Source organism: Macaca thibetana, chromosome 10 (assembly GCF_024542745.1).
Source record: "Macaca thibetana thibetana isolate TM-01 chromosome 10, ASM2454274v1, whole genome shotgun sequence".
NCBI lineage: Eukaryota > Metazoa > Chordata > Mammalia > Primates > Cercopithecidae > Macaca > Macaca thibetana.
This window is the reverse complement of record NC_065587.1, coordinates 7,321,495-7,347,920: the sequence shown is the minus strand read 5'-3', so window position 1 is coordinate 7,347,920 and position 26,426 is coordinate 7,321,495. Positions and strand designations below refer to the sequence as shown.

General features: G+C 54.3%; 3 protein-coding genes across 3 annotated transcripts in view; all 3 read left to right on the top strand.

The window, feature by feature from the left end:
• Positions 1–26,426, top strand: part of SAMM50 (SAMM50 sorting and assembly machinery component) — a 718,434-nt gene that overhangs the window by 178,121 nt on the left and 513,887 nt on the right. The gene's annotated exons all lie outside the window — the stretch shown is intronic.
• MPPED1 (metallophosphoesterase domain containing 1) overlaps positions 1–26,426 on the top strand; it is an 822,621-nt gene that overhangs the window by 787,899 nt on the left and 8,296 nt on the right. Inside the window, exons 5-6 of the mRNA XM_050806125.1 lie at positions 1,774–1,999; positions 26,099–26,214. Coding sequence (XP_050662082.1) covers positions 1,774–1,999; positions 26,099–26,214 — 342 coding nt within the window. The remainder of the gene's footprint in view (positions 1–1,773; positions 2,000–26,098; positions 26,215–26,426) is intronic.
• The window catches only part of PARVB (parvin beta), a 695,786-nt gene continuing 682,466 nt past the window's right edge, over positions 13,107–26,426 (top strand). The window contains exon 1 of the mRNA XM_050805942.1: positions 13,107–13,125. Within this exon, the coding sequence (XP_050661899.1) occupies positions 13,113–13,125 (13 nt within the window). The 5' untranslated portion in view covers positions 13,107–13,112. The remainder of the gene's footprint in view (positions 13,126–26,426) is intronic.

Genomic DNA, 26,426 nt, shown 5'->3' with positions numbered 1-26,426 from the left:
CTTACCTAGCTGGGAGTAGAGAAGAAGCTTATAAAGGGGCTCTGGACTCTTCTATTTCATTGCAATTAGGATATAATAATGGCTGTAGTTATAGGACATGCATTGCCGTAAACCTCACTCTGCACTTCCCGGGAGCTCACATAAGGGATGGGGAGGCGAGCTCTTCCTAGAGCGCTTCCTGAGAGCTGAGTGTGATGGCACATCTTCTGAGTCTCAGCCCATATTGCGAGCATCCGTTTCCAATAAGAAAAACAATCCTTAGTATTTGGAGCAGAGGCATTTCTGGAGTTCGGTTCCCCATGGAATGCTCACACAGCGGGAGAGGTAGAGGTTTTGGTCCTGGTGGAAAAGGCTCTGCTGTTCCTGGGCTGCTGTGTTGTCCCAGGGGACAGAGCACGGTGCCCATGCTGCTGGGCATTGCCCGGGAGGGTGAGGAGTGAAGGGGGTGTCAGGGAAGGGGCTCAGTGGAGCCTGACGGCCAGAGGAGTGTTCGAGCACCTTGCCTTGTGTGTGACTTAGCAGATGAAGGTCACGGTCTCCCAGGGATGGAGGGGATGCCTCACGAGGTGTCGGTCTGTTAGCCACAGTTACTGCTTTGTGAACTGGTTATGGAATGTCACCGTTTTCCTGTCCGGGCCCCCATCTCCCCGAGGCCCCTGTGCTGTGCTGGTGCCTTCACATGCTACTTGCCTGACCCACCAGGGCACTCTCCACCCAGGAGGGGCCGGGAAAAAGGCTTGGGTCTCCAAGTGCACTTTCAACATTTCATTTTTTATCCAAATCAGGGCTTACAGGTACCATCTTGACTCTCCAGGCCCATGAGAGCCCAGCAGCTGAGGCTGGTGGGGACTGGGGAGTCAGGGGCCCGAGCCTGGGGTCAGGCTGGCTCTCAGATGGAGTAGGGGGCACAGGGGCGAGTGGCGTTTACTGAGACCGAAGAGCCGTGGTGGTCTTGTTCCTGCATAGAGCCAGTCTGGTGGGTGAAGCCTGCCAGGCAGCTGTCCAGAAACCAGCCCCAGCCAGTGTCCTGGGTGGCACACTCCTGCCTAGGGCATCCATGAAACTGGACCCCAGAGAAAGATGTGTACCTTGGAGGAACTACCCAAAAGTTCGCACACGGCAAAGCTAGAATGACACTGTTGTAATTCGGTGGCTGTATACATAGACGTTTTTTTTTGATTCCATCTAGAGTGCGTTTTGGCTTTGAATTTCCATGGCAGTAGGGGTCGGCCCTATAATGTTTCCTGAGTGTGGGGTCTCCAAACGTTTGAACTGGGTTCTGCAAAGACCTTGTGATTCCTTTCGGAAAGTGGAGGATAGAGTCCCAGATACCCAGGGGGTAGGGGCCTGGGACCATGAGGCCGGTGACAGCTAGGACTGGGGGTGCAGGGTGAGGGGTCTTCTACCAGTAGACAACTAGTCCAGAGAGAAGAAACGGAGGCAGAGAAGTCCCAGGATAAGGCCAGGCACTCTGCAGCTTAGCGGCCTGGGAGGAACCTGTCCAGCCTCCTCCCAGTGATCTCAGGGGCCGATGGCCAGTGGAGGCCCGGGCAGGCAGGACCATGGGGACAGTGATCCTGTCTGAGGATCTGTCTGAGTGATCCTCTGCTGCCTCCTCTGATCTGATGAAGACACCTGTTGGGGGCCTGGCAGCAGGTACTCCGTCAGCGATTCCAGCAGCTTCCTCCTGGCCGCCCCTCTCTCAGCTGTGCTGTGGCTTCTGGAAAAGCTGACAGCTGTGTGCTGCGTGTCTGTCTGTGTCCGCCCCTGCAGGCAGCCTGCCCTACGAGTACAAGATCGTGATCGCAGGCAACCACGAGCTGACCTTTGACCAGGAGTTCATGGCCGACCTCATCAAGCAGGACTTTTACTACTTCCCATCTGTGTCGAAGCTGAAGCCGGAGAACTATGAGAACGTGCAGTCGCTGCTGACCAACTGCATCTACCTTCAGGACTCGGAGGTCACCGTGCGGGGCTTCCGGATCTACGGCTCCCCATGGTGAGTGGGCCTGGGCACTGGTCCTGCCTGCTGGCAAGACCAGAGCTGAGGCTGAGTGCAGGGGGTGTAGGGGATGGGAGAAGCAGCAGGGAGCTCCGCATGCGAGGCTCAGGACTGAATCTTGCCCCCTCACCCTCTGTGTGAACCTAGGCAGGTGACTGCTGCTCTCTGGGCCTCTCTTCCCCCATATCTCACTGAAAATAGTATAATCAGCTGTATCCTGTGTTATGCTGTGCACGATACTAGCTCACTTACAGGCAGGTACTATTATCTGCATTTCACAGGTGAGAAAACTGAGGCCCAGAGTGGGCGAGGACCTTGCCGAAGGTCACACAGCTAGGAAGGGGCAGAGCTGGGATTAAACCCAAGCGATTTGGTTCCAGAACCCCTGCCTTTAATGAATGTTCTGTAATGCTAGGAATCTTTCCCTGATGCTGTCTTCCAGCTCCACACAAAAAAGATGCATATGTCAGGGGCTGGGCGAGATGATGATGGTAATAATGATGATATTGGTGGTGATGGTGATGATGGTGATGCTGATGGTGTAGTGATGATGATGGTGATAATCATGGGGATGGTGGTGATGGTGATGATGATGGTGGTGGTGATGGTGGTGGTGGTGAGGATGATGTGATGATGATGGTTGATGATGATGGTGATGCTGATGCTGATGGTGATGATGGTGGTGATGATGGTGTGGTGATGATGTGATGATGGTAATGAGGAGGATGATGGTGGTGATGATGATGATGGTGGCAATGATGATGGCAGTGAGAATGACGATGGTGATGATGGTAATGATGCTGGTGTGATTATAATGGTGAGGGTAGTGATGGTGATAATGATGATGGTGATGATGCTGATGTGATGATGATGGTGAGGGTAGTGATGGTGATAATGGTAATGGTGGTGATGATGATGATGGTGGTGTGATGATGGTGAGGGTGGTGATGGTGATGATGGTGATAATGGTGGTGTTGGTGATGATGATGGTATGGTGATGGTGATGATGATGGTGGTGTGATGATGGTGAGGGTGGTGATGGTGATGATGGTGATAATGGTGGTGTTGGTGATGATGATGGTATGGTGATGGTGATGGTGATGATGATGATGGTGGTGTAATGATGGTGAGGGTGGTGATGGTGATGATGGTGATAATGGTGGTGTTGGTGATGATGGTATCATGATGGTGATGGTGATGATGATGATGGTGACAATGATGATGAAGGAGAAGGCAATGGTGATGATGATAATGGTGATGGCAGGAAATAATTTCCGAGCAATTACAGTAATCTATGCCCTAGGCTAAAGGCTCCATAAACCTTACCTCTAATCCTGACTCAGCCCTGTGAGGATTGATTTATTATCCCTATTTTATAGGTGGACAGAATGATCGGCCACAGGGTGTCCAGTGCTGGCAGGGTGAGATGGGCTTCATACATGGAAGGGCAAGATCACATATGCTTAAAAGTGTGGCTTGATCCTGGAAGGCTCCCTGGAGGGTGTGGAGTGACCTGAGCCTTGAGGGAAGAGAAAGGCATTCACAGGCAGGGGGAGTAACGCGGTCTGAGTCTGCACTATCAGGAAGCAGCACAGTCAGTGAGGCTAAGGAGCCCTTTAGAGGCACAAAGGGCCTGCCTGGGTGGAGAGACTTCAGAGAGAGCTACTGCCAGCATAGAGCATCTGGGAAACCCCTGGGCTGCTCTGGTTGGTGGCTGGAGGCTGTAGGCAGATTTAGGACCTGGTCTCATCTTGCCATGGCCTTCTCATGGAGCAGAGGGGAGGGCTGGGAGGCTCAGGGCTGTTTCCTCTTCCCTGGCCTTGGCAGGTGCTTGCTATCATCTCCTTGGACCTCACAATGTACAGGTTCTTGGTGAATCCTCCCTGCAGACAGTGAGGTCCCAGACAAGGACCTTTGGGCACTCAAGGATGTGATGAGGTCAGTGCCAAGGACAAGGAGAGGAGGGGAGATGGTTGAGTCTGCCTGACAGGCGACTAGAGCTCAGATCTGGAGAAGTCTGATAGGCTGAAGACCAGGAGGGCAGTTTAGGAGGAGGACCGGCAAGCAACAGCCTGGGGGTGAGCCAGGCACGATGGAAAGTCTGGAGTGTCAGGTGTGTGCGGGCAGGTGGGCAGGTAGGGGTCAGCATGGTGAGAGGTGGAGGCCCGCAGTCCCTGGGAATCTGGACTGATCTCTTTGCCCTATGGTTTGTACTTTTCTCCTCAGCAAACTGCTTTTTTGTTTAAGTTAGATTTTGTAGACGTTAAGAGCATGGCTCTGGAGCCCAACTGTTTGGGCTCAAATCTTGGCCTCACCTTTTTTTTTTTTTTTTTTTTTTTTTTTTGAGATGGAGTCTCGCTCTGTCGCCCAGGCTGGAGTGCACTGGTGCGATCTTGGTTCACTGCAACCTCCACCTCCTGGGTTCAAGCAATTCTCTGCCTCAGCCTCCCGAGTAGCTGGGACTACAGGAGCCTGCCACCATGACCGGCTAATTTTTGTATTTTCAGTAGAGATGGGGTTTCACCATGTTGGCCAGGCTGGTTTCGAACTCCTGACCTCAGGTGATCCACCCACCTCGGCCTCCCAAAGTGCTGGGATTACAGGTGTGAGCCTTTGTGCCTAGCCAGACTCATCTTTTACTAGTTGTGTGATGCTGGGTGAGTCACTTAACCTCTCTGTGCCTCAGTTTCCTCCTCTGCAAAATGGGAGTGAGAGTGTGGCTCCTCCAGAGGGTGGCTGTAAGGCTGCCGGAGGGTTCGGCTGAGCCTGGTGCCACTACAGAGACCTCATTCTTGTTGTTTGCTGCAGAGCTTACTCTTCCAGCACAGCTTTGCCCGGCACCCAGTGTGTTGGGTGGAGGATGGTGGGGGAGGAGGGCTGCCAGGCATCACTCAGGGTGTTGCCCACTCCCCCACACAGCGCAGCTCTGTGCATCCCACAGCTGGGCTCCGAAGAGCCCCTTTGACCACTGGCTCCCTGGGATCAGGAGCGAACTAAAGGCCAGGAGTGGGCCCTGCCCTCGTCTGCCAGCCGAGGCCAAGTCCTGGCACTGCTGTGGTTGTGGGCCTGAGGACCAAGTGAGACCGGCCTGTGGTCCTGCTGTGGTCCAGCTGCTCTGAGTTCCAGCCACCAGTGGCTCCCGGTTTTGCTTCTGTGTCTTCCAGTGTGAGCAGTTCTGGGCTCCCTCATTCCTGGTTACCCCCAGGGTCTGAGCACAAGCAGGCGGTGTCATTTCTTTCTCCCTGACTCCCTACCCGCTGGGTGCACACACACAGCCTGTGCCATGCTAGGGAGTGGGAGAAGCCAAAGGATAGACAAGGGAACTCGAGCCCAGGAGATGGGTTCAGGGGCCATGTGACCCTGCCCCAGAAAGGGTTTGGTGAGATCCAGGAGGACTCCCTGTTGGAGAGAGCATTTGAACTGGGGCCAGAAGAGGCATGAGATTTCCACAGGCAGAGGAGGCAGGGGAAGACCCACATGTCTGAACCTCTGTTACGTGTCAGGCTCTGTGCCAGGCTCTGTGCCAGGCTCTTGGGTCGTGTCGCTTGACAACCGTTAACACCGAGGGCTGAACGCCCCCTCCTCTCCGTCCCACAAGGGAGGCTGTGAGCTGGTGCTCCTCCTGTTCCTCTCAGGCCCTATCTGGGGCTGGGAGCAGGTGGTGGAGGTGAGGCCTGGGCTCATTTGCTGGCAAGTTTCACTCAGTTTCCAACTGTTGTGAGCAGATTGCCGGTGTCCGCCGCTGTGGTGCCACGGAATGGATGCCGAGCCACTCTGGCCTCTACCCTCCCCTGGGAGGCTGGGTCCTGCCACCATGCCCCAGCAGAGAGTGTCTGGGAAACCCCTGCGCTGCCCTGGTTGGTGCCACATGGTGACCACCTGGTGGCTGGAGGCTGTGGGCGGATTTAGGACCTGGTCTCATCTTGCCACAGCCTCCTCATGGAGCAGAGGGGAAAGTGGGGAGGTGCAGGACTGTCCCATCTTCCCTGTCCTCGGCAGGTGCCTGCTGTCATCTCTCTGGACCTCATGATGTATACAGTCTCAATGAACCTTCCCTGCAACCAGTGAGGTCCCAGAAAAGGGCCTTTGAGTACTGGAGGCTGTTCAAATTGGGACACCACCACTTTTCAGCTGTGTGACTTTGGGCAGGTGGCTCAGCTTCTCTGGTCCTTCTGTGTAGTGGGGAAACGACAGTGCCTGCCTTGTTGGGGGGTTGTGAGGGCTGCGTGGGCCCATCCAGGTGAAGGCCTAGCTCAAAGGAAGGCTCTGGAGAGTGGCTGCGGTCATTTATTATTACTGGGGTGCTCCTTGGGGAGCCAGGAAGAGAATAACCATTTAGTTTTATTCCACAAACTCCAAGGCAGGGCTAGGCCTGCAATTACCCCATTTTACAGAAGGGCAGGTAGAGGTCCAGGCAGGGATGTGGCTTGCCCAGGGCACCTGGGGGGTGACCCTCCATGCTCCCGGTCCTAGCTCTTCCTGCTCCAGGGCGGAGGCCATTCAGTGGCCTTTCTGAACGCCTCCCGTGTGGCAGGTCTCCATCCTCAGAACAGCCTTTGGGTGCACAGGGGCCGTTTCGGCCCCCTGAGGAGACTGAGGCCTGGGGATCGAGCCGATGTCCTCATGCCCTCAGGAATAAACTTGTTAATTCATTCATCAAGGTTGTACGGAGTGCCAGGGAGACCCTGGGGACATGGTGTGGACAGACAGACGCCACTGCTGCCTTCATGGGATTTACGTTCTCATGGGAGACTGTCAACAGCTAATTCCATCATCCGTAGGAGCCATGAAGGAGGGGCCTTGGGTGCTGGAGTCAGGCGAGGCTTCCTGTGGGAAGAGCCAGAGGCTGAATAGATACAGGCAGCTAAGTGCAGGTGAAACGGTGTGGCAGGCAGAGGAAGCAGCCTGGGCAAAGGCCAGGAGGCTTAAGGGCCTGGGGCATTTTGGGGACCACAGAGCTGAGTGTGGCTTCCGGGGGTCTGGGTGGATGACAGCAAGAGAGCAGCGGCTGGGCAGCCAGATCGTGTTGGTGCCGCCAGAATCCAGGTCCCTGGCCATACCCCCGTCCACCCACCATGCTGCTGGTAGCCAGGACTTTGCAGGTCGGCCTTCTCCCTTGAGGGTGTCAGGTAGCCTCTCTGAGCCCTGGGCTTCCAAGCAACTGGGAAGGTGACATGACGTGATCTGGCGAGCGCAGGACACTACCCTGTGAGAGTCTCTCGGCGGAGAGGGACACTCAGCTGCCGGTATCCCCAGGTGATGCTAGAAGCGACACAATTGGAAGTGGCATTAACCAGCCCCTAAAAAAGTATTCACGGCTGAAGAACCCCCCGGCCCGGCTGCCAATCCTGCCTGGTGTCCAGTGGGGTGTGGGGGGTTGTGCACCCCCTCCCCAGCTGCCTGTCGAAGTTCTGGCTGGGGCACTCCGCTCCCCTGGCACCGGCCGCCTGGGCATATGGCGGCTCTTTTGGGGGGTGCAGGTGACGGAGCTGCTTGTGATCATTGGGAGTTCAGATGTTCCAGACTTTCCTTTTCTTTCCCCTCTGCCCCCAACATATTGGCTACCACGTGGACTACAGGAGGCATTCCCTCCAGCTTTAGAAGCACAGTTAGACCAGCAGGCAGGGAGCAGGGATGGAATAAACACTAGCAACGAGTGACCTAATAGCTGCTGCAGCTGGACATGTGGGCAGGGCCGACCGGGTTGAGGGGCAGATGTGTTCACCATGTGGCCCTAGGAGGTAGACGGCAGAGCAGGGGACAGAGGCAAGTGACAGGAGGCAGTCTCACCAGTGCGGGAAGACTCCTCCATAGGCAGGAGTCCAGGGAAGAGGTGATGTGGCCTTACCAAGTAGTGAGCTGCCCATCACGAGGGGCATGCAAGCAGGGGGTCTGCTGTGGGTGGGCCTAGTGTCCTTCCAGCCTCTTCCCCCTTACAGGGCACAGTTCCTCTGCCTGTGGCTGTCAATTCCCCCTTAAGCAGAGGGATGCACGGGCCCATTCCTGGGAGGTCCTCTCTCTGCTAGACTTGGAGGCTAGCCTTGATATTGAGGGCTTTACATAGCAAGCTAAGAAGGGGAAGCAAAAAGCAAACATATGGTTATAGCAACTGGCTTTTCTTCTGCTACCACTAAGAGATACTCTGTTTGGGAGATTGGTAGGTCAGATTTTCTTTTTCCCTGGAGATAGGGTCTTGCTCTGTCGCCCTAGCTGGAGTACAGTGGTACAGTCACAGCTCACTGCAGCCTCGACTGCCTGGGCTCAAGTGATCCCCCCACCTCAGCTTCCCAAGTAGCTGGGACCACAGGTATGTACCACCACGCCTGGCTGATTTTTAAAACTGCTTGTAGAGATGGGGTCTCATGATGTTGCCCAGACTGATTTCAAACTCCTGGGCTCAAGCAGTCCTCAGTGGCTAGATTGTAATGGTTTTGACTTCCTTGCTTGTTGAGTCACACATTCTGAGGCCCATTGTGGTTTGTCATGTGCCTGGCTCTATGCAGGGCTTGGGAGACCCTGAAATGGATCAAGCCTGCCTCCCAGGAGCTCAGGTTTGACAAGGGCCTATAACTATTGGGGGCAGGGGCCTGTGACTGTTGGAATCCTCTGCTTACCCAGCCTTTGCACAAGCCAGATCCCCTGCTCAGTGCTTGCTCACATGTTCTCGTTCAGTCCTTGCAGTGGGTTGATTCTCATGGGTATGTGCTGGTGCAGTGTCTCTGGGTGGTTTCCATTTGCATTCCCCTAATGACCAGTGAGGCTGAGAATATTTTCCCATGTTGATTGGCCACTTAGATTTCCTCTTTTGGGAAGTGCTCAAGTCTTTTGTCCATTAAAAACAATAATTGGGTTGTTTGTCTTTTTCTTACTGGTTCATGGAGATTCTTCATGTATTCTGATTATGAGTATGAGCCTTTTCTCAGTTGTGATGTTACCAATAGCTTTTCCCCCTCTGTGACCTGTCTTTCCCCTGTCTTAGCAGAGCCTTCGGGTGCACAGAAGTTTTAAATTTTGGTGTAGTCAAATATCTTGTGTTTTTCTTTGTGATAAATGCTTTTGGTACCTTATTGCAGAGATCTTATTGCAGAGATCTTCTGTTCTCTGAAATCATGAAGACTTGTTTCTTTTGTGTTTTTGAGATGGAGTCTCACTCTGTCTCCTAGGCTAGAGTGCAATGGCATGATCTCGGCTCACTGCAACCTCTGCCTCCTGGGTTCAAGTGATTCTCCCTCCTCAGCCTCCTGAGTAGCTGGGATTACAGGTAGCTGCCATCATGCCCAGATAATTTTTGTGTTTTTGTAGAGACAGGGTTTCACCATGTTGGCCAGGCTGGTCTTAAACTCCTGACCTCAAGTGATCCACCTGCTTAGGCCTCTCAGAGTGCTGGGATTACAGGCATGAGCCACCTCACCTGGCCTTGTTTCTGTATTGTTTTCCAGAAGTTTTGTTGTTTTGCCTCTTATGTTCAGGTGTTGGATCTACTGGAAATGATTGTGTTGATGGTGTGAGGTAGGGATCTTGTTCAGGGTTTTTCCACATGGACACCCTCCTGGCCCAGCACCATGTGTAGAAAGCCTGTCCTCTTTACTCCTACCACCGTTATCTGACACGTGAGGTCTGTGTCTGGCTTCTCTCTCCCGCTCCATTGTGCCATTCAGTGTAGGACCACCCTGTCTTTATTACTCTGGCAGCTGATTTATGGTCTCTTTATCCTACTAGAGCATTTGAGACTTCATGGGGGCAGTGACCCAGATCTCCCTTTCTCATGGACCTAACTCCAGTGCTCAGTACAGAGTCTGGCTCCTCATAATAAGTATTTGTTGGGCGAATGAATGAGTGAATGAGTGACCAGATGGATGGATGGCAAGCTGTGGGGACTCAGTTAAAATCCAAGCCTGGTTTATTCTCCTGTGATTGAACCTTTCTGGGGTCTCCGCCCAGGCCTGTCACCAGCTCCCTCCCCTCTGGTTCCTTCTTCCTCTTCTGTGCTGCTGTCTCTAAAGCAAGGCCTGACTGTGCCCCCTGCTGGCTTGCCATGTCGCCCCCTTGATACCATCCCCTTAACCCTCAAGCTGAAGGCCAGATGCCCCCTTCTGTGTCCCCTGGATCCTGGGCCCTGCCCTCCGAAGAAGGTCTCTATCACAGTATCATCACTACCAGGGGAAGGGCCATAACCACTGCTGCACCCTGCACTTACCAAGTCTTTCAGTCTGTCTGGGCAAGAAGGGATGAAAGTCTCATTAGGGTGGCGTGTTTGTGCCGCCCCCTCCCAGGGCACTGTGATGTTCCAGGGCTCAGGGAGACTGTGGACTCTCAGGTGCAGACGGTGTCGGGCCTTCGCTGAGAGCAGCTTAGCGGAAGGGGGCGGGAACCAACTGCAGGAGAAGAGGAAGAACTCAGCTGGTACAAAATCCTAAGTGTTAAAAAAAATCCCGTATACATACCGTATTCATTTATGGGTTTTGGATGCATTTTTTGTTCTCATTTAACTGAAAACGGCCTTGATTTAAAAAAAAGAGTGAGGGAGAGAGTGAAATTGGCACGCAGCGAGTCCATCTGGTCTAATTACTTCTGGTATTTTGAAAGAAGGGATCCAAACCTGCTGAGACATTAAACTTTGAGAAGTGGCTGCCGGGCCCGTTGCTGGGCATCTGCACTCGGGTCCTGATTCTCGGCTCAGGGGTTTCACTGTCTCCCGGCAGGGCTGGACCTCAAGGCCAGGCAGAGGTGCCAGGATGCCCTGCACCTCTCTGTGGGAGCCAGTGGCCTTGGGTGTCAGCCCTCTTCAAACAGCCAGGGCTGCTCCAGACCATTCTGGAATACATGTCCTGGTACATGGCTCCCAGCTGTTTAACCTTGGGTCAGAATCTTGGCTTTCTGTGAAATGCCAAGAGGGATAGTCACTTTGTAGAACTGCCCTCAGGACTGAAGGAGGTCCTGTGTGTGCACTGCTTGACACATGATGGGCATGCACACGCCTGCTGCTCAACGTTTATGACTTCCCAGGCTAGGGGACGGGGGCGATACGGGTGGTTTCTCTACCGCCCACAGCCATGGGACAGAGCTGCAGCCAGGTGGCCCCTGGGACAAGACTGGGGTGGGTTGTGGCACTGGCCTTTGACGTTTGTTCCTTCCCTTCCCTTCCCTTTGTGCACTTAGCAGGCCTGCGGGGTGGATGGAGCCAGAACGGAGCAGCCTGGAACTTGAAATCTGTACCCTGAAAGAGCCCGGGGCCAGGGGTTGATGTGATTGTAGTGACAGTCCCTGTCTTATGCTGGCCCGGAGGCCCTGTCCTCTGAAACAGTCAGGGAGGCCTAGAATCTTGTCCCCCTTTTATAGCTGAGGGGTCTGAGACCCCAGCAGGGAAGTGGCTTGTGAGAGGTCCTGCAGGAACTGAACAAGCTGGGTCTGCACGGCAGGGAGGATGGAGGCCCCACCCGGTGTGCGCTGCGAGCTGCCAGAATGCTTCTTTCTAACTTTATAAATGTATATTTTAGAGAAAAAACGAGACAGGATGATCTCCTGGCCCCATAGCTTCCTCCTTGTCTCCCACCAGAATGGGGTCGAGTCCTGGAAGTGGAGGGCAGGGTGGCGGGATTCCTGGCCGGCCCTGAGGCAGCCCCCACTCCCTCAGCTGTCACTGCTGATGGCTGACAGTGGTGAGGCTCTTTCTCCCCTCTCCACCCTGCCCCATGGCATGCTCCACCCAGGATTCAAGGCGGCCGGTGATGCCACCCTTCCCAGGAAGCCCCGCGGGGGTTGGTTTGGACTGCCAGCTTCTCTGCAGCATGCCACGCCCTCGGTGTCCCCTCCTGTCTCTGGGTGAGACACAGGTGGGCCTGGCACTCGGTGCCAAGTTCCTGACCTGGAATCCTTTGCCCTTTCTCTTAAGAACCTTTTAAATCTTTTATAAAACATTGACGTTTTAGTCTCCAATAATTCCCTCTGAGGTATTAGGGGTGTTGTCATTTTAGATGGCAGGCTCTTGGCCAGCGAGGTGCAATCTGGGGGAGTCCTGGGCAGGCTGGTTTGGGGTGTGACTGGTTTAGGGGGTGTAGCCCAGTTTGGGGGTGCTCCCTGGGGAGACTGTGTCTGCCTCAGTCTGTGGGCACATCCAGCAGGGGCCACTTTACCTGAGTTTCTTGGCTTGGGGCTTCCTGGACCACACAGGTCTGCAGGCCTGAGGACAGCTTTGGGGTTCCAGCTCCTGCTTCCTGTGGCCAGTGGGGGCCTTTTCTGTTCTGCTGTTTTCCTGAAGCCCTCTGGGGCCCAGCATACCGAGAATGGAGGCTGAGTCCAACTCCCCATTTAAGTGGCCGAGGCCTCCCTTCTTGCAGCCTCTTAGGGCTATGTCCTCTGGTTCCAGGGGCCAGGAGTCCCCATGCACCTGGGGCAGTGCTGCTTGCGTGTTGCCTTGTATTTCTGGGTGGTTCCAGCACAAGGCTGGCCTTCCCCAGTTTGTTTGGGCAGGTGAGGCAAAGACTTTCCCCGCTGCTTCATACCCGAGATCTGCATTCGGCCGACTGCCCCGTGTATTGTCCCATGTAATCTGCCTAGCAACGGGCAAGGCAGGATGATCTCCATTCCCATCTTACAGACGGGTCAGGTAAGGCTTGACTAGGTCTAGCACCTGGCTCAAGATCTCAGCCCTAGGAAGAGGCAGCTCCAGGTCTGGCTCAGGCGTGTAGACTTGGGCAGCTCCTGGCCTTGGCCGTCCAGTGGGTGGTTTGCTTTGGCAGCTGCTGCCTGGCTTCCCCTGGGCCCAGCCTCTGGCAGTCCCTGCTGAGCTTTGGGCTCCTGTATCCCTGTCCCCTTCTGTGACAGATTCCTCCTGAGCACTGGGTCCTGCATCTGTAAAGAGGACTCTCCCTCTCCCCTCACGGGGTCCTGGCTGGTGAAACAGGGTGAGGGCTGCAGAGCCATGCGGCTGGGGCGTTGTGGAGACCTACCTGCCTTGAGCCCAGATCGAGTCAGGAATTGCCCCATCTGCTTAGGGGTGGCTGTAGAGCCTGTCGTCTAGGGCAGATGTGAGCCCCGCCTGAGCCTCTCAGGGAAATGGGGCATTCTCTGATGGCTGCTTGAGGGGCTTGGGAGCCAGCTGGCACGTGCCATGGGTGAGGGGGCCCAAGGCAGCCAGCAGTGTCCACCGAGAGTGATCCCACAGCCGCCCACCTCCTTCTTCCTGCTCTGGCTTCTTAGAATTCTGAGCCCGACGCGCTGCATCAGTTGAATTCTGATGGAGGCAAAGAAATTTTTCAGTCTCTGGTAGCTTGCTGTGCTGCTTCTACAACCACACAGACACACACTCACACATATTCACACACACACACATTCATGTACATGCACAGACATTCCCATACCATACACACTCACATGCACATTCACACATATACACACACAATCACATATGCACAGAAACATTCACATACAACATTCACATATACACACATAATTCACACACACACACCTATACACATACACACGCATGCATACTCACATACACATCCATACACTCATACATACATGTGTTCACACACCCACATGCTCATACACACATGCGTTCACACCCCCCACATGCTCATACACACATGTTCACACACACACACACATGCGTTCACACACCCCCACACGCTCATACACACATGCGTTCACAGCCACATCCACACGCTCATACACATGCGTTCACAGCCACACCCACACGCTCATACACACATGCGTTCATACCCACACCCGCACGCTCATACACACATGCATTCACACCCACACCCACACGCTCATACACACATGCGTTCACACACCCCCACACGCTCATACACACATGCGTTCACACACCCCCACACGCTCATACACACATGTGTTCACACACACACCCTCATACACACATACATTCACACACCCACACACATATTCATAGACACACATGGACACACACATTCACAGACACATTCATACCCATATGAATTCACCCATACATGTATATTCACATATGTACACTCACACATATTCATACACACATTCACACACACTAATAGTCACAAATACACACATACACACTCACACAGTCACATACATTCACATGGGTACACACGTCATACACATTCACACACACACATTCACACACACACAGTCACACACAGACACCGCCACGATTTCTCTTTTGCCCCCTTCCTATCTTCGTCTTCCATTTGCTTGTCCAGATAAAATTGATTTCACGTGGCTGTTTTCCTTTCTAGAAGGCCCCTCAACACACGTGTGCACACTACTCCACATGAGATTAATGTTTGAGACGAATCGTCTGCCTCTTTCCTGCCGCAAAATCCCAGCGAAACAAAAGATGGATGATTCTGTGCATGGGAAGGGTGGGGAAATTAATTAGGAATGACAAAGGACCCCATTCTTTGGTTCCACTTATCTTGCTGCTGACTTGCCGTACGCTGTTGTGTGCCCCGACCAGGTGTGTGATTGACGGGCTTTGGGGACACGTTGCCAGCTCCGCACTGCCCTGCCCCCTCTTGGGCCCCAAGGGCATTGGATCTGGACCCCTGCTGTCCATCTCCCCCAGCCTTTGCCTGGGCCCACTGGCCTAGGAGATGCAGAGGGAGGGGTCGGGGCAAACCCCTGTCACCAGGGCTGGGTAGACGACAGAGGAAGTTCGGATGGTGGGACATCCCCAGGAGATAGCCACAACTTGTGGGGTGAGGAGTCAACACACTGGTCTGGTCTCCATGCAGGCATGCCCTCACTTGGGAGCCAGGCACGTCTCTGACATCTTTGAGCCTCAGCTTCCCCTGTTGCAGAATGGGAATACAGCCTCACTGGGGTGCTGGGAGTGTCTGGGGAAGGACTTGAGGCCAATGACAGATGTCATCCTCATCAGAGACACTTTTTATGTTGGCTGTGGCCATGGCTGGCTCCCTGGAAAGCCCGACCTCTTTGGGGAGGGTAGGTATTGCGGTGGGAAGAACAAACAAAGGGATCAGGACAGAGAGTGCTTGGCCTTGGGGGAGGGAGATCGGACCTGGACCTGGACAGGCTCCTCTGAGAGCTCAGGGGCCGTTGCAGCAGCCACATGGCTGGAACATGTCACACCCCTGCTTGGAGCTGCAGCTCCTGTAGAGTAGAGACAGCAAAGCTGTCCTCAGAGGATTGTCAAGAGGAGGAATTATAGGAATACCTGGCTGCTGGCAGGTCCTGTAAAAGGCCCTTCTTCCTCCACAGGGTTTGCATGGCGGTGGCCACCCCAGCAGGCAGCAGGGTTGCCAGCACTCAGCCTGTACCCTAGGAAATGGGGGCCCTGGGGAGGCAGGGAGGGGCCCCCAGGGGAGGCGAGCCTTCCTGGGGGTCCAGATGCAGCAGAGGGGTGTGAGCATCCTGGATCTGGGCTCGCCTCTGAGGCTTCATCTGTAAAATGGACACGTAAGTCCCCAGCGCAGGTTCATGGGAGAGGGAGAGAGAATGGGACACTCAGCAGATGGCAGAGGGCTCGGAGAGTTCTTGTGACTGTTTTCATTGCTGATATAGGTCTTGGGGCTTCCTGACTGTCAGGGGCTCTGAGGTGGGGCTCCTGGCAGGAGGGTGCAGAGTGAAGAGGGCTAGCATGTGGTTCCTCCCACCTGCCTGTCGGGTAGAGCACCTGCTTGTTCATTTCATTCTTCATCCATTCATTCATGGCCGCCTTGAGCAACCGCTCCCTGAAGCTGACCTGGGCAGGAGGGGTTCAGGGACGGACCTCAGTCAGGGTGGAGAGAGCGCGCCTGTGCAGGGGGAGGCAGGTGATCAGGAGAAACTCCTGGAAGAGGTGGCCTTTGAGCCAGGCCTTAATAAAATATGGGTCGTGGATGACGGGAGAGGCTACGAAGGGCATTTCAGATTTCTGAACTAGCACGAGCAAAAACCTGGAGGTACAGAAAGGCCAGAATGGCAGGAAGTGGATGGTTAAGGTTGACATGGGCGATGAGCTCCGTGGGGAGCCTGAGCAGAATGGCCTGGAAGGTGGGCGGGGCAGATCCTAAAGCCCCGTGTGCCAGGATGAGGGCTGGGCTTTTCCTGGAGGCAGCAGGGAGCCATGGGAGGCGCAGGAGTGGGGGAGTCACGTGCAGGGGACATGTGGGTGGGGTCCCAGGAGCCAGGGGTGCAGGCCTCTTCCCCTCTGTCCAGTCGGGGTTAAGAGGGGACCTGGCAAGGGATCAGGGAGCTCAGAGGAGCAGGCAGGAAGTCGTCTTGGGAGAGGGTGAGCCTGTGGCCTGGCACCCCAGGAATCGTCCGTGTGTCAGCTGCCAGCTTGGGTACAGGACGCAGGAGCCCCAAGCCCTGGCCCGCACCCCTCTGGCTTCCTACGTGTCCTCAGACACACTGCTTGACTTCTCTGTGCTTCCGTTTCTTTGTCTCTAAAACGGGGTCCTCCCCACGGTTTTGCCCTGAGGATGAACTGAGCTGCTCGACATAGCGACTGCTGAAGGGGATTTGCTGTGGGCAGGGCAGTGGCAGGGGAGGTGGGGTGGCACAAGGGTGATTCCTGGTCACATTTGCATCATTATGGGATGGACATATAGAGTGTAGGCCCTGGAACTAGCATTCGGGGCTTGAGCTCTGACCATGTCACTCGGGAACCTCTCCCCATCTCAGTTTCTGCCTCTGTAGAGTGGAGGCTGTGGTGGCAGCTGCCTCTCTGGGGGGTGTGAGGATTGAGTCTGGCTGTTCCTGGAGAGGCCGTGGGCACTGCATCTGTGTGGGTGCCGCTCAGTGTCCCGTTGAGGGCAGCCCTTACGCCGCCCTCAGCATCGGCCTCGGGCCCAGGTGTGCCTGTGGGCTCAGCATGACCCAGGGCCCCACAAGGCCCCAGCACTCCAGGAAATAGGGTACAGTCAGGGATGGCTGTACTCCAGGGTGCTACAGTGACTCCTGGGGACACGACCTGCCCAGCAGCCGTGTACCTTACCTGGGGAGGCAGAGAACCTGAGCAGGGCAGGCTCGGCTTCTGCCATTTCCTGTAGACGAGTGTCTCCCCGCTTCCCTGTTTGCTGCAGCGGAACCTGGAATTCATGCTTCAGCGGGAGACGGTTTAATGATTGGCCACGAGGAGGTCATTTATATTGGCTAAGCGGGCTTAATTAGATGGGACTCGAAGGTTACCATAAGAGCACAAAAAAGCTGTTAAGGGGTTAACCTCTGAGAGATTACATTGTATTCAGCGCTCTGTTAAAGTTTGAATTAATTTTTCCCATGGGTTTGTTCACATTCTAATTTTCAACTAAATGAGACATCTGTTTCAGAAAAGGAAAATTTGCTCTGGTTGTCATGGCAACTATCATTCTGTAAGAAAATTATTCCAATGGTTACTTTAGAACAGAAAGACAGAAATTCAGGACATAAAGCCGCCTCCTATGGCTTAGTGGGAATTCGCATCCGTCCGCCTTCCTCTGGGGCTGTGATGTGACCCGGACAGTGGGGCTGGCATTGGGGCTCGTGGACCCTCAGGGTGGTGAGGTTGGGTCCAGGCACTGGGTTGCGTTGGCAACCAGTACAGTGGCTCTTGGGGCACCTCAGCATCGCATCTCGGGCATTCGTGAGTCTCAGACCATGGCGGCAGTGTGGGCAGTGAGGGGTGGGCTGGATCAGGGCTGACTGGGCCCCTGGAGCCCTTGTCTGCTCTGACCTCTGAAACACCAGGGGCCCCACAGGCTTGGGGCCTGCCGGTCACAGTGGTTGATCCCACCTGCCAGGTCTCACTGGACATGGAGAGGGTCATTTCATCCCCACACACAGCACGCAGGGAGGACCTCTGTGCACTTTGCCGTCAGGAGGCACCGCTCCTTTTGTCTCCTCTGCCCAGGGCAGAACCTGATGGTGGTTTCCATGAAGGCTGTACAGGAGGCCAGGGGCTGTCCAGGCCTCGTGTGAGGCTCAGAGACCTCTGGGAGTGAGGTCACCCTGAGGGGTCTACTCAGTCGTGCTCACCCACCTGCTCCTGCCTGCCTTTGAGAAGTCCCCCTTTCCCAGCCTGGGGATGGTGCTCACCAGCGAGCAGTCCGTCCTGGGAAGTGTCTCTTCTGGATGTCTTGGGCATGGGGCATGACTTGACTCCTCCTATCCCCCGACATCCTTTTTTTTTTTTTTTTTTTTGAGATGGAGTCTTGCTCTGTCACCCGGGCTGGAGTGCAGTGGCATGATCTCGCTCACTACAACCTCCACCCCCTAGTTCAAGTGATTTTCCTGCCTCAGCCTCCTGAGTAGCTGGGATTACAAGCGTGCGCCACTATGCCCAGCTAATTTTTGTATTTTTAATAGAGACGGGGTTTCATCACATTGGCCAGGCTGGTCTCAAACTCCTGACCTCAGGTGATCCACCCGCCTCGGCCTTCCAAAGTGCTGAGGTTACAGGCGTGAGCCACCGTACCCGGCCCCTGTCCTCTGACATTCTAATAAAAACTGGAACATCACCTCTTCCCATTGATGGAGCTCCTGGGTATTTGGGAGGCATTTTCACAGTGGTGGTGCAGTCTCATCCTCCTAACTCCTCTCCTCCCTCCTTTCCTCCCGTGCATCAGGCAGTGGGACACAGAGGAGAACAAGAGGACTGGGGACAGAGGTATCATTAACCCCATCTTTACACAGGAGGAAACTGAGGCTGGAAGAGGTGCAGTGACCAGCCAGGGGCAGAACTGGGGTGTCCAATGCCCACTTCAGTGCCCTTTCTACCCAGTAGAGGAGAACGAGGCAGCCTCTGGCCCCTGGACCCAATGCTGTGGTGTCAGCTGTCCCCGTGTCCCCAGATCCTGCAGGCAAGGCTGGTCCTTCTGTGCATTTGGAGACGTTCTCATGGCCCCCAAGATGGGCAAGGGTGTGATGGGGAGGGAAAAAGGAACAAATTCCAGACCCGCTACCCTGTTGAGATCTGGTTCTTCATCCAGCTCTGCCTGGGCCTCCCTGTGTGACCCTGGGAAGTGGAGCAACCTCTCTGGGCATTGGGGTGGGGGAACAGGGCAGATTCCGGCTCCCCGAGATTTGAGGTCATGTGTTTCCAAGAAGCTGGCAGGAAACTGTCACCCCTAGAGGAAGGGTCCTTGGTGCTGGGTGAGGGGAGGTGGGACAGGCAGCGGCTCTACCAGGGGCCAGCTCCCGGGGGTGGGTGCTCAGGGCCTCTGATGTGTTTCCGAGTGTTTCCTTCAAATAACCGCCCCCTGCCGTGGCTCTTGGGAACCAACAGACGTGTTCTCTCCCTACTGATGAGGCTTCCACCTGCCTTGTCAATATTTGATCAGATTTTTGAAAAATGGAGGCTGTGTTTGGAAGGCAGCACCCGAAATGTGTTGCTTCATTTTCTGTTGGCTGATGGGTCTGGGGCTCCGGGGAGGACCCTAAGTGGCTTCTAAGCTGCTGAGTCCTTCCCAGAAGCACCTTACCCACTCCCCCGACCTGCCTGGTGGGGCTCTGCATGTGTCTAGGACCACGGCATCAGAAAATTCCAGCTGTGAGCTCAGCAGGTTAGAACTGGGGCAGCCTTGGGAGCTGCCAGTGAGGCGCTGTCGGCTCTTCTCCACCAGGAACTGTGGCAGGAAAGCGTTTTACTCTGTGACTCAGTCCGTGTGGATGTGGGTGGCTATTTAAATAGAAATATATTCAACTGAAGTATCCCTTTCCTGGCTTGATGGACTCTCAAATCTTGGGGAGCTGATGTTTTCTATTCTTTTTTTAAAAAATATGCTGTTGCCATTCATCAAAATGCAATTTGAAAGACCCTGCTGTAGGCCAAAGGTTTTTCATTCAGGCTCCATGGGTGAGTCTCAGGAGGGCTCCATGATAATAATGGTGGTAGCAATAGTGGTGGTAGTGGTGGTATACGAGGTGATGGTGATTGTGGTCATATTGATAATGGTGGCGGATGATGGTGATGATGATGGTAATGGTGATGGTGGTGATGGGAGTGATGATGGTGATGTTGATGTTGATGATGGTGATGTTGATGTTGATAATGGTGGTGGTGATGGAGATGATGGTGGTGATAGTGATAGAGTAGGCAGTGGTGGCGATGGAGGTGGTGATGATGGAGGTGGTGGTTATGGAGGTGGTGATGGTGGTGATGGAGGTGGTGGTGGTGGTGATGGAGGTGGTGATAAAGATGATGGTGGTGGTGATGGAGGTGGTGGTGGTGTTGGTGATTATGGAGGTGGTGGTGATGGTGGTGGTGGTGGTGGGGATGGAGGTGGTGGTGATGGTGATGGAGGTGGTGGTGATGGAAGTGTGATGGAGGTAGTGGTAATGATTGAGGTGGCGGTGGTGATGGTGGTAATGATGGAGGTGGTGGTAATGATTGAGGTGCTGGTGATGGAGATGGTGGTGGTAATGGTGAGAGTGGTGGTGATGGAGGTGGTGGTGGTGATGATGTTGGTGATGATGGAGGTGGTGGTGGTGGTGGTGGTTGTGATGATGGAGGTGGTGGAGGTGGTGGTGATGGAGGTGGTGGTGGTGATGGAAGTGGTGATGCAAGTGGAGGTGGTGCAGGTGGTGGTGATGGAGGTGGTGGTGGTGGTGATGTTGGTGGTGATGGAGGTGGTGGTGGTGATGATGTTGGTGGTGATGGAGGTGATGTTGGTGGTGATGGAGGTGGTGGTGATGGTGGTGGTGGTGGTGGGGATGGAGGTGGTGGTGATGGTGATGGAGGTGGTGGTGATGGAAGTGTGATGGAGATAGTGGTAATGATTGAGGTGGCGGTGGTGATGGTGGTAATGATGGAGGTGGTGGTAATGATTGAGGTGCTGGTGATGGAGATGGTGGTGGTAATGGTGAGAGTGGTGGTGATGGAGGTGGTGGTGGTGATGATGTTGGTGATGATGGAGGTGGTGGTGGTGGTGATGGAGGTGGTGGTGGTGATGATGGAGGTGGTGGAGGTGGTGGTGATGGAGGTGGTGGTGGTGATGGAAGTGGTGATGCAAGTGGAGGTGGTGGAGGTGGTGGTGATGGAGGTGGTGGTGGTGGTGGTGGTGGTGATGTTGGTGGTGATGGAGGTGGTGGTGGTGATGATGTGTTGGTGGTGATGGAGGTGATGTTGGTGGTGATGGAGGTGGTGGTGGTGATGATGTTGGTGATGATGGAGGTGGTGATGGAAGTGGTGCTGGGGGTGATTATAGGGATGATGGAGGTGATGGGGATGATGAACTTGCAATATGTTGAACACTTACTGTGAACCAGGCCCTGTTTTAGGTACTTTACATGGATTAACTGATTTAATAATTTCAATAGCCCTGTTGAGACATATAGTATTATCCCCACTTTACAGATGGGAAATTGGGGCATAGAAATTAAGTTCTTTGTTCAAGGTCACACAGGTGGTAAGAGGTGGACCATTGTAACCCAGGTCTAACTCCAAGATGCACTCGCAGTTGGGTGTAAAATTGTGTGTGTGCATGTTAGGGGGTGATACATATTTCTGCGGAGAGAATCTTGGCTTCCTGCAGGCCTGTGTGGATGTGACTGAGGAAGGCAGTGCCCCCTAATGGGATTAGTCACTGTCCTTGGTGCTGCCCACCCAGAGGCTATTCCTCGGCCGCAGCTGCCTGGTTTCCTCAATTGGTGGGCGCTGCCTGTGGGTGGGGAGAGCCCATACTGGGGGTGCAGGCAACTCTTCTGTGGCCTACCCCTCACACTTAATTTTTCCTCTCCCAGGCCTCAGGGTGGATCCCCAGGCACAGCCCAGAAAGCACAACCAGTCTCATTCCCCAGGCCCCCGCCTGTGCAAGGGGCTCTCCTGGACCCTGCTTATGGCTGGGTGTAGGCGACCCCCTTTTTTCTTCTCCCTCAAGAGCCAGGCAGGAGGGAGAGCCCTCTTCCTCAAGGTCCAGAGCTCGGCTGGTAGGGGACTGGGGAAGTGGTGGTCTGGCGTGTTCTGCCTGCTTTTAGTACATTCCCCTGGGGGTTCTCGGGCTTCTCTTTCTAATGAGGGGGATTGGTGGCAGCTTTGGCATTTTGGCTGCAATCCCAAGAGCAGCTAAAGTCCTGCTCAACATCCTGTTAACAATTTATTCGTTATTTCAGTCCCCTCTCACTCACCACCATTCGTGAAACATAGATTTGCGTGTCTCCTGGGCTGGTGTCTGAAACAATGAAAAGGCCTTTGACACCAAATAACCAGTGTGGTCACCCATCCTCCTCTGTCACAAGCCTGTGTCCCAGGAGATGCCTCTGCAGGCTTGAAGGCAGGGTGGGACAGTGGGGAGAGAACATCAGATATGGGTTTGAGAATGACTTCTCCACTGACCCACTGTGTGAACCTGGGCACCTTCCGTTCCCTCGCCAAACCTCCGTCTTCTAGTCCAGGACCTGCCAGCATAGGACTAAGTTGGGGTTTTCAAATGGTGTTCCATGGAACCCCCAGGGTTCCAAGGAGGTGCACTGGGCGCCTGCCAACAGGGTAGTATGTTGGGTTAACAGCCAGGGGTGTCAGTCACCCCACAGAACACTGCATGACCCAGGGAGGGATTTAAGTGGCAGCCTTGGGCACAGAAGAGACAATGGCAAAACCCACCCCTCCCCCAGCCCCACCGACTCTCACAGCGTGTGGTGGCGGGAGAGTGGTAGTGAGACACCCTGTCTGGGCCAGCACGCCAGGACCCAAGTCCTGTACCATCTCACCGCTGGGAGCCTCAGTGTCCTCATTTGTAAAAGGGGAATAATGCTAGTCCCTCTTTCACGGGGTTCTTTTAACAGCTGAGCCCATCCCAGCAATGTACGTACTCGGGGCCTGGCAGAGCAGTAGGTGCACAGGAAACGCTGGTGGCTGTTTTTATTTTCCAACTTCTGGTCCTCAATTTTCTCATCTACAAAACATGTAGAAGGAGACTTGTCTGGCCAACTGTGCTGCAGGGGTAAAGGTCGTCCCAGGGCAGTGGGCGGGGAGGTGATGTGGGGATGGCAACTGCATTAGTGTGTCGGGCTGTGTAACTGAGGATCAAACCCAGTGGCGTAAAACAACAGAAATTGACTCCCTCACGGTTCTGGAGGCCAGAAGCCTGGAGAGGCCACTGCAAGATTGGTTCCTTTTGGGAGGCTCTGAGGGAAAACTGTTCCGGGCCACTCTTCCAGCTGCTGCTTTATTTTGAGACAGGGTCTTGCTCTGTTGCCCAGGCTGGAGTGCAGTGGCACAATCTTAGCTCACTGCAGTCTTGACCTCCTGGGCTCAAGCAGTCCTCTCCCACCCCATCCTCTTGAGTAGCTGGGATTACAGGTGTGCACCACCATGACCGACTAACTCTTAAAAAATATTTTTTATAGAGACAGTGTCTTACTGTGTTGCCCAGGCTGGTCTTGCACTCGAGGGCTCAAGCAGTCCTCTTGCCTCAGCCTCCCAAAGCGCTGGGTTTACAGGCGTGAGCCACCATGCTTGGCCACACTCGTGGTTTCTGATGGTTGCTGGTGATCCTGGTCATTCTTTGGCTTGTGGAAGTGTCACTTCAGTCTCTACCTCCATTGTCACCTGGTGTTCTTCCCTCTGCCGGTGTCTCTATGTTACCACATGGCCCTCTTTTAAGGGCCTCTTTTTAAGCCCTCACTCCCTCAGAAACCCGGGGTCCCCGCTCCCTCATCCCCACCCAGCCCAACATCCCCACAGCCTGTGAACCACCTCCCATCTCTCCTCTCTGCCCCCATCCCACCACCCAATCCACACTGAGGTCATCCCTCATCTGCATACCGCCTCCCCCACCCCCACTGTCCCATCATTGGATGTAAGACCTACACAAATCCAGTATGACCCCATCTTAGCTTGATTTCATCTACAAAGAACCTCTTTCTAAATAAGGTCATATTCACAGGTCCTGGGGGTTGGCAGCATGTCTTTTTGGGGGACACAATTTGATTCACAGCAGTGGTGGTGGTGGTGGTGGTGATGGTGATGGTGGCTGTCTTAGACCATTTGGGCTGCTACAAGAAAATGTCATAGACTGGGTGGTTTCTAAACAACAGAAGTGTGTTTCTCATAGTCTGGAGGCTAGAATTCCAAGATCAAGGTGCTGGCAGACTCCATATCTGGTGAGGACCCACTTCCTGGTTCATAGATGGCACCTCCTTGCTGTTTCCTTACATAGTGGAAGGAGTAAGGGATCTCTCATGCCTCTCCTTATAAGGGCACTGATCCCATTTGAGAGGGCTCCACTCTCATGATCTCATCACCTCCCAGAGGCCCCACCTCCTAGTACTAGCACCTTGGGGATTAGATTTCAAAATATTAATTTTGGGGGGATGCAAACATTTAGATCATAGCAATGGTTGAGGTAGTGGTGGTGATGGAGGTGGTAGGAGGTGGTGGTGGTGGTGATGGAGGTGCTGGTGGTGGTAGTGGAAGCACTGGTGATGATGGAGGTAGTGGTGATGGTGATGGTGATGATGGTGGTGGTGACAGGTGTGATGGAGGTGGTGGTGATGGAAGTGGTGATGCAAGTGGAGGTGGTGGTGGTGGTGGTGATGGAGGTGGTAGTGGTGATGGAGGTAGTGATGGAGGTGGTGGTGGTGGTGGTGGTAGTGGTCGTGGTGATGGAGGTGGTGATAGAGCTGGTGGTGGTAGTGATGGAGTTGGTGGTGGTGGAGGAGGAGGTACTAGTAATGGAGGTGGTGATGGAGGTGGTGGTGATGGTGGAGGTGGTGGTGGAGGTGGTGGTAGTGGAGGTGGTAGAGGTAGTGGTGGTGGTGGTGATGGAGGTGGTGGTGGTGGTGGAGGTAGTGGTGGTGGAGGTGGAAGTGCTGGTGATGGTGCAAGTGGTGGTGGTGGTGATGGAGATGGTGGTGGTGGAGGTGGTGGTAGTGGAAGTGGTGGTAGTGGAGGTGGTGGTGGAAGTGCTGGTGATGGTAGAGGTAGTGGTGATGGAGGTGATGGTGGTAGAGGTAGTGGTGGTGATGGAGGTAGTGGTGGAGGTGGTGATGCTGGCTACTTCATCGACATAAAGGGCCTATTGTGATATCATCTATGGGTGAAACCTGAGGGATGATTCTGATGCTTTTGTTGCAAATGACTGAAAACCCAGTTCAAATGGCTTTGTGTTGGCCCATATAATTGGGAAGTGCTGAGGTAGGGTGGCTGTCTGGTGCAGTTTGATCCAGCTGTTTCTTGGGTAGCTAGCAGCTGCTGACAGCTCCCAAGGCTAGAAGCTCACTGTTTATACACAGGGATGACAGTATCCACTTTTCTTCTCCTTGAAAGAATCTGAGACTCCCTGTAACTGGAAGAATCTAGGTGATGTGTTCACCATTGAACTGACTAGGAGGAATATCTGGCACTGATGGGTCCAGGTCTTGGCTGCGGAGCAGGCTACCAGGCTGGTATTGCATTTAATGGTCTAGGTCCACCTGGCCCCACCCTCCCAGCTGGGGGTGGGTCAACTCTACCTGGACTCCCTGGCCAGAGCTTCCAGTATAAGCAAGAATGAGCAGCCCACACCTGGAATCTGCTCTTTTTTGATTGGGGGTCCACACACTCTGCCTGGGGGAGGGAGATTGGAGGGGCATCTTCCTGGGGGTGGGGGTGGGGGTAGTGGAGAATGGAGAATGTTCCCTGTGGGTTTTCTTGGGAAGGCTTGGAGCAGGAAAGGTTTTAGGAAGAAGCTGATACACACACACACACACACACGCGCGCGCGCGCACGCACATACATACACATATATATACACACACACATACACCCATATATGCATTTAAAAATAATTTTTTAGAGACAGCGTCTTACTGTGTTGCCCAGGCTGGTCTTGCATGTATATGTATATATATGTATGTATGTGTATATGTGTGTGTGTGCCTGTGTGTGTGTGTGTGTGTGTGTGTATGTATGTATTTAGCTTTCTTTTTTTTTGGTTATGTAAATAATACTTATGGAAAAACAGAAACTACAGGTAAGCAGAAGGAGACAGGAGAGAGAATTGCCCGGGGATCCACAGTCCGCCAGTGGGTCAGAGTCCTGGTGAGTCCCTGCCTTCCCTGGGTGGAGACCTTCCCTGACTTTCCAGGTAGCAAGTTGGTCCTGAAGACCACCTGGCCTGCGGGGAGTTCCGCCTTCTGTGTGACCGCCCCGTACCTTCACCCGCCCTCCCTCAACCACCTGCACTTCTTCTGCAGGCAGCCCTGGTTCTACGGCTGGGGCTTCAACCTCCCGCGAGGCCAAGCCCTGCTGGAGAAATGGAACCTCATTCCCGAAGGCGTAGACATCCTGATAACCCATGGACCGCCACTAGGTAAGGCTCTGCTGGCCTGGCCCTCCAGCTCGCCCACCTGGGCTGGTGGGTGGGCTCTGGGATGGGGGGCTGGCTGGGCCTGGCCTGTGTAGGGGAGCCCTGGAGGGGCTCTGAGTTCCACTTGCTGGGGCACTGAGGACACGTCACCCCATAGTCCCTCTTATTTCCTGAGTGCCCACTGAGAGCTGGAGGCTTGACTTGTTACCTTGTGG